Consider the following 16522-nt stretch of genomic DNA (forward strand, 5'->3'; position numbering starts at 1 on the left):
ACACCAACATCAATAACACAGCCCCCACCCGCTGGCACACCCGCGGACTGCTGCCCGCACAGCACCACCTTACAGCTCTTCCCCATCTCCCTGTATACACACACACACACACAGGGGGACATACACCAACATCAATAACACAGCCCCCACCCGCTGGCACACCCGCGGACTGCTGCCCGCACAGCACCACCTTACAGCTCTTCCCCATCTCCCTGTATACACACACACACACAGGGGGACACACCAACATCAATAACACAGCCCCCACCCGCTGGCACACCCGCGGCCTGCTGCCCGCACAGCACCACCTTACAGCTCTTCCCCATCTCCCTGTATACACACACACACAGGGGGACATACACCAACATCAATAACACAGCCCCCACCCGCTGGCACAGTCAGGGGACGCATGCGCAGGAATATGCCACCGGCCTCATTATGGAAACAGGCACTTGGGTAGTGCGGGAGGGGGCTCAACTGCCATCCTCAAGCTCCCCCCCCCCCCCAGTAACAGGTCCGGTTTTCAGGATATCCCAGCTTCAGCCCAGGTGGCTCACTGAGCCACTGATTGAGCCACCTGTGCTGAAGCTGGGACTGATTGAGCCACCTGTGCTGAAGCAGGGACGGACTGGGCCCGCCTGTGCAGAAGCTGGAACTGATTGCGCCACCTGTGCTGAAGCTGTGACTGACATAGCCACCTGTGCTGAAGCTGAGACTGATTGAGCCGCCTGTGCTGAAGCTGAGACTGATTGAGCCGTCTGTGCTGAAGCTGGGATATCCTGAAAACCTGACCTGTTGGGTGGGGGGTTCCTGAGAGCAAGGAGCAGGGTTTTTTTTGTCTACAATTCACCGATGACATCACTGATGACATCACAAAGGGCAGGTTAAGCGCACACAGGCGCAGTTGTGCGACTTTTTTTAAAAGAGTCCTTTTTGTTGTTGTTTGTTTTTAACCCTTTGGGGGCATAGCTACTCCGCCCTCATCTACGGCGATCGTTTTCGGAGCAGGGGGGATCGCGGGGCAGGGAGAGGGCTCCCCTCCTCGTCATCCGAGACCCCACAAAGGGTTAAGGGGCTCCGGGCTAGTGGTTTAGGAACAGGAAGGCGGGACCCCGTGTGTAACCCCTTCCCTGCCAGCTGCACGGACGTGTGTATCCTGTTATGGGTGCAGCGCCTTACAGGGGGGAGACAATAGGGAAGGGGGACACTGCCCCGGAGAGCTTACACTCTATGTGTGTGTGTGTGTGTAATATATATATGTGTGTGTGTGTGTGTGTGTGATATATATATGTGTGCGCGGGCGCGTGTGTGTGTAATATATATGTGTGTGTGCGCGTGTGTGTGTAATATATATGTGTGTGTGCGCGTGTGTGTGTAATATATATGTGTGTGTGCGCGTGTGTGTGTAATATATATGTGTGTGTGCGCGTGTGTGTGTAATATATGTGTGTGTGCGCGTGTGTGTGTAATATATATGTGTGTGTGCGCGTGTGTGTGTAATATATATGTGTGTGTGCGCGTGTGTGTGTAATATATATGTGTGTGTGCGCGTGTGTGTGTAATATATATGTGTGTGTGCGCGCGCGCGCGCGAGTGTGTAATATATATGTGTGTGTGTGTGTGTGATATATATATATGTGTGCGCGTGTGTGTGTGTAATATATATGTGTGTGTGCGCGCGCGCGCGTGTGTGTAATATATATGTGTGTGTGTGTGCGTGTTTGTGTGTGTGTGTAATATATATATGTGTGTGTGTGTGTGATATATATGTGTGTGTGTAATATATGTGTGTGTGTGTGATATATATATGTGTGTGTGTGTGCGTGTGTGTAATATATATATATGTGTGTGTGTGTGATATATATGTGTGTGTGTGTGTGATATATATATGTGTGTGTGTGTGTGATATATATATGTGTGTGTGTGATATATATATGTGTGTGTGTGTGTGTGATATATATATGTGTGTGTGTGTGTGATATATATATGTGTGTGTGTGTGATATATATATGTGTGTGTGTGTGTGATATATATATGTGTGTGTGTGTGTGTGATATATATATGTGTGTGTGTGTGTGTGTGTGTGTGATATATATATGTGTGTGTGTGTGTGATATATATATATGTGTGTGTGTGTGTGATATATATATGTGTGTGTGTGTGTGTGTGATATATATATGTGTGTGTGTGTGTGATATATATATGTGTGTGTGTGTGTGATATATATATATATATATATATATATATGTGTGTGTGTGTGTGTGTGTGATATATATGCGTGTGTGTGTGTGTGTGTGTGTGTGTGTGTGTGTGTGTGTGTGTGTGTGTGTTATATGTGTGTGTGTGTGTGTGTGTAATATATATGTGTGTGATATGTGTGTGTGTGTTATATATAGATAGAGTGTAAGCTCTTTGGGGCAGGGGCTCCTTTTCCTAAATGTCACTTTTACTGTATGTCTGAAGCACTTCTCCCCATTATGTGTTATTTGTATTATGTGTTATCTATATGATTGTCGCGTGTATTACTGCGGTGACGCGCTGCGTACATTAATGGCGCTGTATAAATAAAGACACACATACATATGTGTGTGTGTGTGACCGATAACATAAGGCAAAGTGCCATCCTGTCCCCTAGAGCTTACAATCTAAAGGAGGAAGCCCCCGTGCGCCTCCGGACACCGCCGACGAGGGACGCACCGTTCGCTCGGACGCTTCCGTGACCAGCTGCAGAATTTCTTCCTGTTTCCTGCCGGTCGGAGACGGATAATCAGACGGAGGAGAGGCAGCGACACCCACAGCGCCACCTAGGGGCCCAAGGCGTTACTACGCACGTTCGCCCCCTCCACATGAACCCACAGTTACACACTCACGGTGCCGCTGCTTGTTATTTACACATGGTGCCGCCGCTTGTTATTTACACACTCACGGTGCAGCTGCTTGTTATTTACACACTCACGGCACCGCTGCTTGTTATTTACACACTCACGGCACCGCCGCTTGTTATTTACACACTCACGGCACCGCCGCTTGTTATTTACACACCCATGGTACCTCTGCTTGTTATTTACACACCCACGGTACCGCTGCTTGTTATTTACATGCCCACGGTACCGCTGCTTGTTATTTACACGCTCATGGCACCGCTGCTTGTTATTTACACGCCCACAGTACCGCTGCTTTTTATTTACACGCTCACAGGACCGCTGCTTGTTATTTACAAACCCACAGTACCACTGCTTTTTATTTACACGCTCACAGTACCACTGCTTGTTATTTACATTCCCACAGTACCGCTGCTTTTTATTTACACGCTCACAGGACCGCTGCTTGTTATTTACAAACCCACAGTACCACTGCTTTTTATTTACACGCTCACAGTACCACTGCTTGTTATTTACATTCCCACAGAACAGCTGCTTGTTATTTACATTCCCACGCTTTGTTGTCGAGATATTATTTGTTATTACTGTAACTTGTGTGTTTTGTGAGAAAGCCTGCTTTAAACAGATAACGATCGCACGACTTCAGGCCTAAAATACAATTTTGCACGTACAACGCGCCTTCCGCACGCGCGTGTTATTTCTGCCCGCATTTGTACACACACCGACACAATGTGCCTGTGTATATCAATAGCCTCCTTCTCTTCCATTTGCTCCGGCCATTACAGCACATCATTTGCATCTGCCTTAGGCCGCGCTTACAGTGCCGGCGACCGATGACGTCACCCGTCGCCGTGGCGATAATAGTTGTCATTCACGTTTAGGCGACGTCGCTGGCTACAAGGCCGGTGACGTCATGAAAGGGGGACGGCAGAGGCACGGAGAAGCTATCTGATTGGCCGCAAGGGGAGACCGTCGCCGAAAAAAATCAAATAACAGGGATCACCAGATTTTCGGTAGCGCTGTCGCTTGGTCGCGCCGACGACGGCGGCAATGCATTTGCTTTGACGCGCAACCTAACAATGACCCCCCCCCCCCAATGGAAAAGTCACAGGTGTGAAAATCACCAAGGTAACCAGAGCTGGGGCAAGTTGCCCTTAACCAACATGGCCGCCCAACTCCTTCCGGGCGCGGCTCGCCCTCTCTCTGGTGGCAGGCGAGGCGCTCCTGCCGCGTTGGAGGACCCGGAAGTCTCGTCTCTGTGACCCGGCCGCCCTCTTTCCTCCTTCCCCAGAATCACAGTAGCCGGCGGGGTTTTTTAGAGACATGGCGGCCGACGAGGGCGACGTGATCATGGTGGAACCGGACATGTGCATGGACGAGCTGGAGAGGTAACGGGGAAGCGGGTTCGGGAGCGGGGAGGCGGCCTAGCAGATCCGCGAAGGCCCGGGAAGCCGCGGCCTCGAGTGGGGCAGGAGGCCGGGCGGGGGTGCAGGGAAGCCGGCAGGAGGAGGCAGGCGAGGCCGGGGCGGAGGGTGAGGCCTACGGGCAATGCAGTGTCTGCTGCTGATAAGAGGCACCCTGTGCCCATTCGTATTGATTTATTGCTATTCTTATGTATGATGTCATCATTGTCCTAGTTATCACAATGATGTCATGGCTATTATTATTACTGTATTATACTGGGGCTATTATTATTATTATTGCTGTATTATACTGGGGTTATTATTATTGCTGTATTATACCTGGGTTATTATTATTGTTAATAATAATAATAATAATAACAATAATAATATATTTGTTGTATTATACTGGGGTTATTATTATTACTGCTGTATTATACGTGGGTTATTATTATTGTTAATAATAATAATAACAATAATATTATTGTTGTATTATACCTGGGTTATTATTATTACTGCTGTATTATACCGGGGTTGTTGCATTGGCACACAATGTGACTATTCTATTTATTCATGCATGGCATAGTTCAATATGTGGCACTGTATTCATCTCTTATTTCTGCTATAATTGTTATATTTATTACTATTATTTATTGCTGTTATTGTTGGCTTTATCATTACTATGATTTATAGTGTGTGAATGTCATCCGCCCGTGTCTCCCCACTGCTGGATGAAGCCTCCCCAGTGATCCCCCAGGTCCTGCGGTTACAGCCTCTCTTCTCCACGTCGCTCCCACACACTCCCTCATCCCATCCTCTCCAGCCCGTGTCTCCCCACTGCTGGATGAAGCCTCCCCAGTGATCTCCCAGGTCCTGCGGTTACAGCCTCTCTTCTCCACGTCGCTTCCACACATCTTCTGATCTCACCCTCCCATCTTACTTTGGGTCGTCTTTGTCTTTAAATCTCCTTTGGAACCCACTCGCGTTCCACCTTTTGTCTAGCGATGGGGGATGTCCGGCCCACCACCATTTTTAATTTCTTCCCACTCTGTGATGTCAGACTTGTGTATGGTTTCGAACCCATTCATTCTCGTTCCCGTTTCTCCAGGTATTACTCATCATGCATCTCTTTGCGTTGTCTGAAGCTTCTAGATTATCATCGTATTTACGGTCCAAGTTTCACGTCCACACGTGAGTACAGGCAGAAAAGACTGGCACCATGGAAGGTTCCCTTGAACGATTGTCTTGTTTCTTTCTAGTAATCTATAAATCCTAAAACGAGCTGTAGATCGTATTCACCGCATGGAGAGATCACTTCTTATACCACTTGGATATAATGGTCCATCGTGTGGTATCCTCTGCGAAGTCCCGCTGTTTTCTAGGCTGTGCAAAGCCCAGCGTCTGTTGCATCCGATTTTGATTTATTATCTTCTTAGTGATTGGAAGTAGACTGATCTGTAGTTCTTGAGGTCTTTGTCTCCTCCCTTGTTGATGAGAATAACGATTGCATTGGATCTGCGACTTTCTTGTTCTTCCGGCCACACACACAGCGTTTTTCAATGATTTCCTCTACTTCTAACGCAGCTTCTTTGATCGTTCCTGAAGGCCTTCCCCTTTCTTCATGGATGGTTCTTGCCTTTGCTACTTTTCCTGGAAGGACACATGGTACATTGTGGGGTTTCTTGTAGAGGTCCTCAACTATTCTATTTTTAAATAGTTCACGGTCTTCCCATTGTCGATCAATTGTCGTCCTTGAACGCAATAGTTTGCTTCGTCCCAATCCTAAGTCGCTGCTTCGTCTCCCTTCAACTTTTATCTTGATTTGCCTTTTGGGATTTCCTTGCTTCCTCTAACTGTTTTGGTGTTATTTTTGTATCTTTTTTTGTTAGAAATTCCTGAAGATTTTTTTTTCTCCTGCTCTTTCAACTACAATCTTCATACGTTTTTCATAAATGTTTAAGCGTCCCTATTCGTCTCGAGCGAGACGAAGTGATTTTTTTTTCTGCTGCTATATTTTATCCTTTTCATCTTGGCATAAAGCTATAATTTGCAGCATGCTAAGGTGTCGTCACTCTGTGTCAAAACGGTTAAGGGATTATGCTGTCTTCATTCTGACTGTTTTATTCTTGACTCTATGGCCTCCCGTTTTCTATCCTCCTTGAAGGATGAATTCGTGATGTAGTCGTTTTCACAACGTGCAGTTTCTACCAATCTGCCCCCCATGTTCATGCCGGTGACTGTAACCACACTTGCCAACGGACGCTTCGTCTGTCTGCTGGGCACCAATCCTGGCATGGAAATCTCCCATAACGATCTGGAGGTGGCTGCTTCCATTGTGATTAATTTGGGCGATTTCATGGTAGACGTCTTCCACGTCCGTGTCTGCATGACTCGATGTTGGAGCGTACACCTGGATTATTTGAGGCCCTGTATCTCCGTCAACTGACGGTTCTGCCACCTCTTTCCGATGAGCTCTCATACCCCACAGCGTTGTTCCTCCATCTCTTGTTATCGATGACGCCTGCTCCACTGGTTCTTCCATTTTCTGCACCTCTTTGTAATGTGTCCAGACCATCTTCACCATGACCAACCATATCCCAATTAGGGACTTATCCCATATCGGCTGAAGGAGCCGGCCTGGTTTAAGATGTTATTCCTTCCCCATGGCATTGGTTCTGGAACTCTATTGATGTCAATGGTTTTGTCCTAAAACCCTCCCGCTAATCTAGACTAAACTTCCAGATCTTGCAGTGCCGCTACGCCGGAGAGAGCCCGGCAGTTGTCGGTATCCAGATTTAGCTTTGAATGACCCTTTTTGGTTTAACCTCCCCAGGGATTCTTCGCACCCTCTGCCTTCTAACTGAATGCCGCCAAGCGCAGGGAAACCGCGGCCTCCGCAGGGGGGGGGGACATTGCTTTTCCGTATCTTTCATGCTTTGGGGTTGAGGCCTTACCAAGGTGGCCTCAACTTGGCCAGTACCTTGCCAACTTCAGCCGGGTATGTTGTTCAAGCTTTCATAGCCTGGTGGAACCTACCAGCACAAGTGACACCATACATCATCTTGAACACCAGTTGCCACCTTTCCATAATGTGTGTGTGTATATATATATATATATATATATATATATATATATATTCTAATATATTATCCGTATGATGGTTTTTATAATATATTATCCGTATGATGGTTTTTATAAATTAATGTTCTCTTTGTGGCTGCTGTTCCCTTTATTGTCATTATAAGTTATGGTTCCTTCTATCTGTAATGTCACTAGTGTATATTGTTTATGGATATGACTGTTATCAATTATTTCTACTACTATAGTGCTTCAGCTTGGTAATATATCTATAGTTCAGTGTATTATTGGTTATTAAGCGCCGGCCTTTTTCCCAGCGCAGTGGGGAATGAATGACCGTTTAGTGGTGATGTATTCACATAATGGGACGAACACAAAAAAAAATAACATTTTAGCATATGCAAATATAATGACTTGGGAACAGACGTAAAGGAACAGCACTCGGACATTAATCAATGTTATGATTTATTTCAATATTAAAGTGTGTGTGTGTGTGTGTGTGTGTATGTGTGTGTATGTGTGTGTGTGTCGGTTCCTGCGTTAATCCCGGGGAAATTTCCGCAGGTAGCTACACATTTAATCTGTCACACGGATTAATTGGACGGCGGCTTCTTATAAATATAGTGACACAGCGCATAGATCAGGCGTTCTCCGCCTTTACTGAGCAGGGGAACCCCTGAGGGGTTTTTTTTGGAACTCGAGGCACCCCCATCTCTTCTTGCACAAGCACTCACCCACACTCCCTCTTTTACTCCACACACACTGCACACCTTACGCTCTTCTATACACACACACACACACCTCAAGCTCTCATCCACACACTGCACACCTCACGCTCTTCTATACACAGTGCACACCTCATGCTCTTCTATACACACTGCACACCTCACGCTCTCATCCACACACTCACACCTCACGCTCTCATTCACACACTACACACACACACCTCACGCTCTCATCCACCCACTACACACACACACCTCATGCTCTCATCCACACACTACACACACACACCTCACGTTCTCATCCACACACACACACACACCTGACGCTCTCATCCACACACTACACACACACACACACACACACACACACACCTGACGCTCTCATCCACACACTACACACACACACCTCACGCTCTCATCCACACACTACACACACACACACACACACCTCACGCTCTCATCCACACACTACACACACACACCTCACGCTCTCATCCACACACTACACACACACACACACACCTCACGCTCTCATCCACACACCACACGCTCTCATCCACATACATCTCACGCTCTCCTATACACACACACACACACACAGGGTCAGTCTCTCCTAGGGGCAAAGTGTACTAATGGCAGTGACATGGTTAAGGGGTCAGTCTCTCCTAGGGGCAAAGTGTACTAATGGCAGTGACATGGTTAAGGGGTCAGTCTCCTAGGGGCAAAGTGTACTAATGGCAGTGACATGGTTAAGGGATCAGTCTCTCCTAGGGGCAAAGTGTGCTAATGGCAGTGACACGGTTAAGGGGTCAGTCTCTCCTAGGGGCAAAGTGTACTAATGGCAGTGACATGGTTAAGGGGTCAGTCCCTCCTAGGAACAAAGTGTACTAATGGCAGTGACATGGTTAAGGGGTCAGTCCCTCCTAGGGGCAAAGTGTACTAATGGCAGTGACATGGTTAAGGGATCAGTCTCTCCTAGGAGCAAAGTGTACTAATGGCAGTGACATGGTTAAGGGGTCAGTCCCTCCTAGGGGCAAAGTGTACTAATGGCAGTATCTCGGGGGGCAGGGGGTCCCCGGAGCTGAAATGAACGGGGTTCAGCCCCAGAGACCCTTTGCTTCAATCCTAGAACTAAAATAAATAAATCCATGCGTCCCTGGATTGAATAGTTTGTTTTTAATCGGATTTGGGACGTTGGGGCTTTTCCTCGATGCCACAGAACTACGTGTACATGCATCATATGGGTATTAAAGCGTTAATTTACTCTACAAGATGGGGTTTTCCCCTGAACCAGACGCCGCTATTTCCAGCTTCCCGAGACCCTTACCAGGGAAGTTGCTGGGCTGTAAATCTCCACTACAAAATGGTTGCCAAATCTCCCGGCCAATAGGAAGCTGCAGCATCATCAGGCGGTGGCTTCCTGTTGGGCGGCCATTTTAAATCCCCCCCCCCCCCTCTCCCTTACAACACCAGCAAGTCATAACCGGTAAGTTCGCCAGTAAGTGTCTCCTGGGCCGTGGGGATGTCTCCGGAGCTGTAAATGGCGCCGATCGGCTCCTTCCAAAACGACGTGCAGCTTGGTTTTCCGGGCGCTGCGCTGGGAAGGGGGAGCCGCGTGGTTGACGAAGGAGCGCGGCCGTCCTGCCTCCGTGGCGGGCGCCTCACGTGACTCTCTTCTCTCTTGGTTTCTAGGGAGGCCGAAACGTTCAAGGAGCACGGTAACATGCTCTACTCCAAGAAGGATTACAGCCAGGCGTACAGCTACTACACACAGGCCATAGGTGAGTGACGGTCATCTCGTAGCCCCTTCATTCCCGGGGTGGGGGGTGGGGGGCCTTCAGGCTTTCCTTCAGGCTTGTTGCTGTTTGTATTCACAGTTTTGCTTTTCATGCGTGGGGCAGGCGGTGGAGCGCGTGAGGCAGGCGGTGGAGCGCGTGGGGCAGGCGGTGGAGCGCGTGGGGCAGGCGGTGGGGCGCGTGGGGCAGCCGGCACCACCTGTCCTAGTCCCAAGCAGCTTAGTCTAATCTTGGTACATGCGAGGCTGAAACATTACCGCTTCCGCCTGCGGAGGGCGGGCGCTGTGTGTGGGATTGGTGTCGGTTGAGGAGCCCTGTATATTCTCTTAGGGTTAGAACCTGGTTCTGAACTTTGCATTGACGGTGGACAATGCAGTTTACGGTGTGTGGACAAAAAGACTAGAAAGAGAGACTTGTTTCTGTGGGGGGGGGGGGATTGTGTGCGGCGTGTAGGGGTGTTTGTGTGTAGGGTGCGGGGGTGGTGTGTGTGTGTGTGTGTGCGCGCGTGTGTAAGGGAGGAGTGTGTGGCGGGTGTGGTGAGCGGTGTGTGGGTGGGTGGTGCGGCGTGTGTATGCAGGGGAGGGGGGTTGTAGGGTGCGGGGGCGTGTGTGCGGTGTGCATATTTAGTGGAGGAGTTTGTGTGTGTGTGTGTGTGTGTGTGGTGGGGGTGTGTGTGTGTGTGTGTGTGTGTGTGTGTGTGTGTGGCCTGTTTCTGTGTTGTCTGTATGTGGGGGAGGGTGGGGAGTGGGGAGGATGTGTGATGAGGATGTGGTTAATCTGCCCCAGACATGCAGTGAAAGTATTTGCCCCTCCGGCCTCTCCGTGCTCAGTGACACACGCGCGTGGCTGGTAACCCTATCACATAAGTATGTGACGTCAGCGCCCGCTTCCAGCTTCTCGCTGAACACGTGCAGCCGTTCTATAAACAGCCCGGGTTGGGGCTTCTCCGACTCGTACGCCTTCTGTATCAACATCCGGGCCCATGTTTACTAAACCGTGCTCCGCCGTATGACGCCTTTACCTGAGTGGCCCATTCCCGGGGCTTAGTGCTGTTTGCTAAACATGGCCCAAATCTTTACATCGTGTAAATGGCCAGGAATCCCATATATGGCGACCCCCCCTCCCCCCGTGTGGTTCGTGGAGTGCAACCTCCCTCCGCCTGAGGGGGGGTGGCAGTAAAAATCTCTACAGCCTCCATGCAGCCACCACTGGGTTGGAATCTAGAGCCCCAGCGATGCTGTGGGGGTACGGATGTGTTGGCTGAGCACTGGACGTGTGGCTTAAACCACTACACCACAATAGCCACCACCTGTGGCGGGGCCCTTGACCACATCAGCCGGGGAGAGCGAGAGCCCGGGTATTAATTCTGCGTTCCTCACCGCCGAGCTCCCCGAGGTTCTGCGGAGAGAAGTTAGGCGAGCGTCTCTAGGGCGTCTAGCTGCGGCCTTTTGACCCCACCATTTGGCGACGGCGCACGTTCGCTGGTGCAGGTTATGTATCCCGTATCACCGGGCCCTAAAGACCTCTAACCCCTGTCCGCCATCAGCTCGCGTCCAGACGCCATCTCCCCAAAGAAAACAAGCTCTCTTTTTTTTTTTGGGTGGGGCGTAGCAATGAGATCGTGGGGTGTACAGCGGGTGCCAGAACTCCCGACGTAACAGCTACGACCTTGGGGAACTAAAGGGTTAAGGAGAGGAGATTAAACAGTACGGGCAGTGACCATGTGGGCGATTGTTGGACGGTCGCCGCCATTTTTTTAAATGCCCTCGTAATCTCCCCAGCCGCAGGACCTCTCCAGCCAACTGTTCGTACAAGAAAATCGGGCTATTTCGTGGTGCTAATTCTTCGTCGCTCTGCTCCCCCCCCCCCCTCATCGTTGGGGCTGTTCTTCACCTAATTGTTGTGTTTCCCTTGCGCGTTGTTAAGACTTGACGCCCAAGAACGCCAGCTACTACGGCAACCGAGCGGCCACCCTGATGATGCTGGGCCGGTTTCGGGAGGCGCTGGAGGACTCCCAGCAGGCAGTGCGGCTGGATGAAGCCTTCGTGAAGGTGCGTCCGAGTGGCGGGTGCAGGTCGCCTCCAGCCTGATGTCTTTCTGCCATCGGCCGTGTGGAGAGATGGGGTTTGGTGGTGGATGCTAATCAAACTTTGGCCCCTTCGCCTCTGGTTGCTTCCCCGCTCACTGACTGGTTTATTTGGTTGAACCACAGCTTAAATAGGTTATGGTGGGTTAAAAATGTGATAATATCTTCCAACCTACTTGACTTGAAATAATATAGATGGATGCAGATGTACATATTTCTCTAATGATGTCTGCACATCCCTCTGTGGTTGGCTGAGCAGCCTGTCAGTCACCCAGGGACAGCCAATGAGGATGCACTCACACAGTAAAGCAGGGCGTGCAAAGTGAAGGGATCAGAGTGTACAAAGGGGAGCGGGGCATGGTGGAGGAGAGATTAAGGTGGGGAAGAGGGGAAAGGGCATTACAGGTGAAAACCCTTAACCTTTCAGATCACCTAGATTAGCATATATTACTCCGGGTACAGCGGGTGTGTCTGTGTGTCTCTTTCTGTCTGTGTGTGTCTCTCTGGCTCCCTGTCTCTCTGTGTCTCTCTTTCTGTCTGTGTGTGTGTCTCTCTCTGGCTCTCTGTCTCTCTCTGTGTCTCTCTTTCTGTCTGTGTGTGTGTGTCTCTCTCTGTCTCTCTGTGTCTCTCTTTCTGTCTGTGTGTGTGTGTCTCTCTCTGTCTCTCTGTGTCTCTCTGTCTGTCTGTGTGTGTGTGTCTCTGTCTCTCTGTGTCTCTGTGTCTCTCTTTCTGTGTGTGTGTCTCTCTTTCTGTGTGTGTGTCTCTCTTTCTGTGTGTGTGTCTCTCTTTCTGTGTGTGTGTCTCTCTTTCTGTGTGTGTGTCTCTCTTTCTGTGTGTGTGTCTCTCTTTCTGTGTGTGTGTCTCTCTTTCTGTGTGTGTGTCTCTCTTTCTGTGTGTGTGTCTCTCTTTCTGTGTGTGTGTCTCTCTTTCTGTGTGTGTGTCTCTCTTTCTGTGTGTGTGTCTCTCTTTCTGTGTGTGTGTCTCTCTTTCTGTGTGTGTCTCTCTTTCTGTGTGTGTGTCTCTCTTTCTGTGTGTGTCTCTCTGTGTCTCTCTTTCTGTCTGTGTGTGTGTCTCTCTCTGGCTCTCTGTCTCTCTCTGTGTCTCTGTGTCTCTCTTTCTGTCTGTGTGTGTGTGTCTCTCTCTGTCTGTCTGTCTGTGTGTGTGTGTCTCTGTCTCTCTGTGTCTCTGTGTCTCTGTGTCTCTCTTTCTGTGTGTGTGTCTCTCTTTCTGTGTGTGTGTCTCTCTTTCTGTGTGTGTGTCTCTCTTTCTGTGTGTGTGTCTCTCTTTCTGTGTGTGTGTCTCTCTTTCTGTGTGTGTGTCTCTCTTTCTGTGTGTGTGTCTCTCTTTCTGTGTGTGTGTCTCTCTTTCTGTGTGTGTCTCTCTTTCTGTGTGTGTCTCTCTTTCTGTGTGTGTCTCTCTTTCTGTGTGTGTCTCTCTTTCTGTGTGTGTCTCTCTTTCTGTGTGTGTCTCTCTTTCTGTGTGTGTCTCTCTTTCTGTGTGTGTCTCTCTTTCTGTGTGTGTCTCTCTTTGTCTGTGTGTCTCTTTCTGTGTGTCTCTCTCTTTGTCTGTGTGTCTCTCTCTGTCTGTGTGTCTCTCTCTGTCTGTGTGTCTCTGGCTCCCTGTCTCTCTGTCTCTCTGTGTCTCTCTTTCTGTCTGTGTGTGTCTCTCTCTCCCCCTTTCTGTCTCTCTCTGTGTCTCTCTTTCTGTGTGTGTGTCTCTCTCTTTCTGTGTGTGTGTGTCTCTCTCTTTCTATGTGTGTGTCTCTCTCTCTGGCTCCCTGTCTCTGTTTCTCTCTTTCTGTGTGTGTGTCTCTCTCTTTCTGTGTGTGTGTGTGTCTCTCTCTGGCTCCCTGTCTCTCTCTCTCTTTCTGTGTGTGTGTCTCTCTCTTTCTGTGTGTGTGTGTGTGTTACCTAAACGGTACAGATGGTGTTACACGTGGCGGTGTTACACGTGGCGGTGCCTGTACGCGCTGTCGTGTAGGGTTGAGGCTTGAAGTGGAAGTCTGTTCTTTTCGTTACCTAACGAACACCTGATGCAATTTCAGGGCCATCAGCGGGAGGGGAAGTGCCACCTGTCCCTCGGGAACGCCATGGCGGCCAGCCGCTGCTTCCAAAAGGTGGTGGAACTGGAGCCCAAGAGCAAGCCGGCACTGCAGGAGGTAGGTAACCAAGTGTCCCGGGAGGTGCGAAGAGAGGCCGCCGGCGCTTGCTACTGATACCCAAGAGATAACACCACGTACCCTGTTATAGCGGGATATCTCCTCCTCCCCCCCCCCCCCCCCCCCATCCCGTACCTTTTCTCAGGCTCTCTGCATCACATGATGCCGTGGGGTCACGTGACACACCTGCCCCCCCCCCCCCCCCCGCCATTCATTTAAACGCCTTGCTCCCTCACACCTACATCCCATCTCTGTACATCGGAGCAAAACGCCGCCACTTTCCGTATACATCCTTAGGGCACTGAAGTGGTTAATGCCACATGCGTAATATACATATACGTATACGGTGTTGCATATGGATGGCGATCGGTGTATACACGTATAACGTGCCCTAATATATCTACAGTAAGGTCACAAGCCGGACCTGTACGTCGACCCCTCCCCCCCTCCCCCCCCCCCCCCCGTCCTTGCGCTATTCTCCAAACGCCATTTTGTCCCTTTTCCGTCTCTCTCAGCTCAAAAACGCGGCGGCGGTCCTGGAATACGAGAAAATCGCGGAGGCCGACTTCGAGAAGCGGGATTTCCGGAAGGTAAGGAGGATGTCGGGGCCCGGCGACGCTAAATCCCCGGGGCGCCAAACTCGTGGGGGCTGGTTGGCCCGGGGCGCAGAGAAGCTTCGCACCTTCTGGCGCCAATGCAGCTGCGAAATAAACATCCATTTTATTGGCTTTAAAAACCCACCTTTTTTTTTTTTAATTGTTTGTTTTCCGCGCATAAAGCCCCTTTTTGCGCTTATTCTGCGGTTGGTGGCGCTTGTTCGTCTTTCTGTTGAAGTGTCGCGTCGCTGGCGTTTCCTCTGCTGAGAGTGTGAGTGGGGGGTTCTGGGTATTCTGGGGGTTTCCAAGGAGAGGTACGTTGTAAACGCCTCAATAAGCTCGATTTTATTTTTATTTATTTATTACCAACCCACATTTCTTTGTATTTCTTTTTTTCCCAATCCGAATATTTCGGCCATTTTGTTTTTCGACGCGCTGCTCACTTTGTAGCTTACCCAAAAATGTTTGTTTTTAATTAGACACTGCTAGTAAAGTAATGTTTCAAGTTAAAATACCAACACCCCGTGCCCCTCCCCCCCCCCCCCCCCAGTATGGGTGGGAAGCAACGGGGTCTCAGGGCCTGAAACGCGTTGGATCCGGTGCTCCGGGACCACCTACTCAGTTACCCAGAAACCATGAGTGCCATTACTTCATGGTTCTTTAAATACCCCCAACCCCCCTGTGTGTTCCACCACCCGTGCATTCCATCCCCTGTGCGTTCCTTCACCCCCCCGCATGTCCCACCACCACTGCATTCCACCCCCTGCATGTCCCACCACCACTGCATTCCACCCCCTGCATGTCCCACCACCACTGCATTCCACCCCCTGCATGTTACACCACCACTGCATTCCACCCCCCACATGTCCCACCACCACTGCATTCCACCCCCCGCATGTCCCACCACCACTGCATTCCACCCCCTGCATGTTACACCACCACTGCATTCCACCCCCCACATGTCCCACCACCACTGCATTCCACCCCCCGCATATTCCACCCCCTACATTTTCCACCACCACTGCATTCCACCCCCCGCATGTCCCACCACCACTGCATTCCACCTCCCGCATGTCCCACCACCACTGCATTCCACCCCCCGCATGTTCCCCCACCACTGCATTCCACCCCCCGCATGTCCCACCACCACTGCATTCCACCCCCGCATGTCCCACCACCACTGCATTCCACCCCCCCGCATGTTCCACCACCACTGCATTCCACCCCCCCCCGCATGTCCCACCACCACTGCATTCCACCCCGCATGTTCCACCACCACTGCATTCCACCCCCCGCATGTCCCACCACCACTGCATTCCACCCCCCGCATGTCCCACCACCACTGCATTCCACCCCCCGCATGTCCCACCACCACTGCATTCCACCCCCCGCATGTCCCACCACCACTGCATTCCACCCCCCGCATGTCCCACCACCACTGCATTTCACCCCCCGCATGTCCCACCCCCCGCATGTCCCACCACCACTGCATTCCACCCCCCGCATGTTCCACCACCACTGCATTCCACCCCCGCATGTTCCACCACCACTGCATTCCACCCCCCTGCATGTCCCACCACCACTGCATTCCACCCCCACATGTCCCACCACCACTGCATTCCACCCCCGCATGTTCCACCACCACTGCATTCCACCCCGGATGTCCCACCACCACTGCATTTCACCCCGCATGTCCCACCACCACTGCATTTCACCCCCCGCATGTTCCACCACCACTGCATTCCACCCCCTGCATGTCCCACCACCACTGCGTTCCACCCCCCGCATGTCCCACCACCAC

At 50.6% G+C, this 16522-nt stretch overlaps 1 protein-coding gene across 1 annotated transcript in view; it reads left to right on the forward strand.

Annotated features, from left to right (window-relative positions):
• The first annotated feature begins 4105 nt into the window (after positions 1-4105).
• DNAJC7 (DnaJ heat shock protein family (Hsp40) member C7) overlaps positions 4106-16522 on the forward strand; it is a 31861-nt gene continuing 19444 nt past the window's right edge. Inside the window, exons 1-5 of the mRNA XM_075580218.1 lie at positions 4106-4270; positions 9778-9866; positions 11808-11932; positions 14012-14125; positions 14641-14715. Coding sequence (XP_075436333.1) covers positions 4206-4270; positions 9778-9866; positions 11808-11932; positions 14012-14125; positions 14641-14715 — 468 coding nt within the window. The 5' untranslated portion in view covers positions 4106-4205. The remainder of the gene's footprint in view (positions 4271-9777; positions 9867-11807; positions 11933-14011; positions 14126-14640; positions 14716-16522) is intronic.

This window comes from Ascaphus truei, chromosome 23, assembly GCF_040206685.1.
Source record: "Ascaphus truei isolate aAscTru1 chromosome 23, aAscTru1.hap1, whole genome shotgun sequence".
In the NCBI taxonomy this organism is placed as follows: Eukaryota; Metazoa; Chordata; class Amphibia; order Anura; family Ascaphidae; genus Ascaphus; species Ascaphus truei.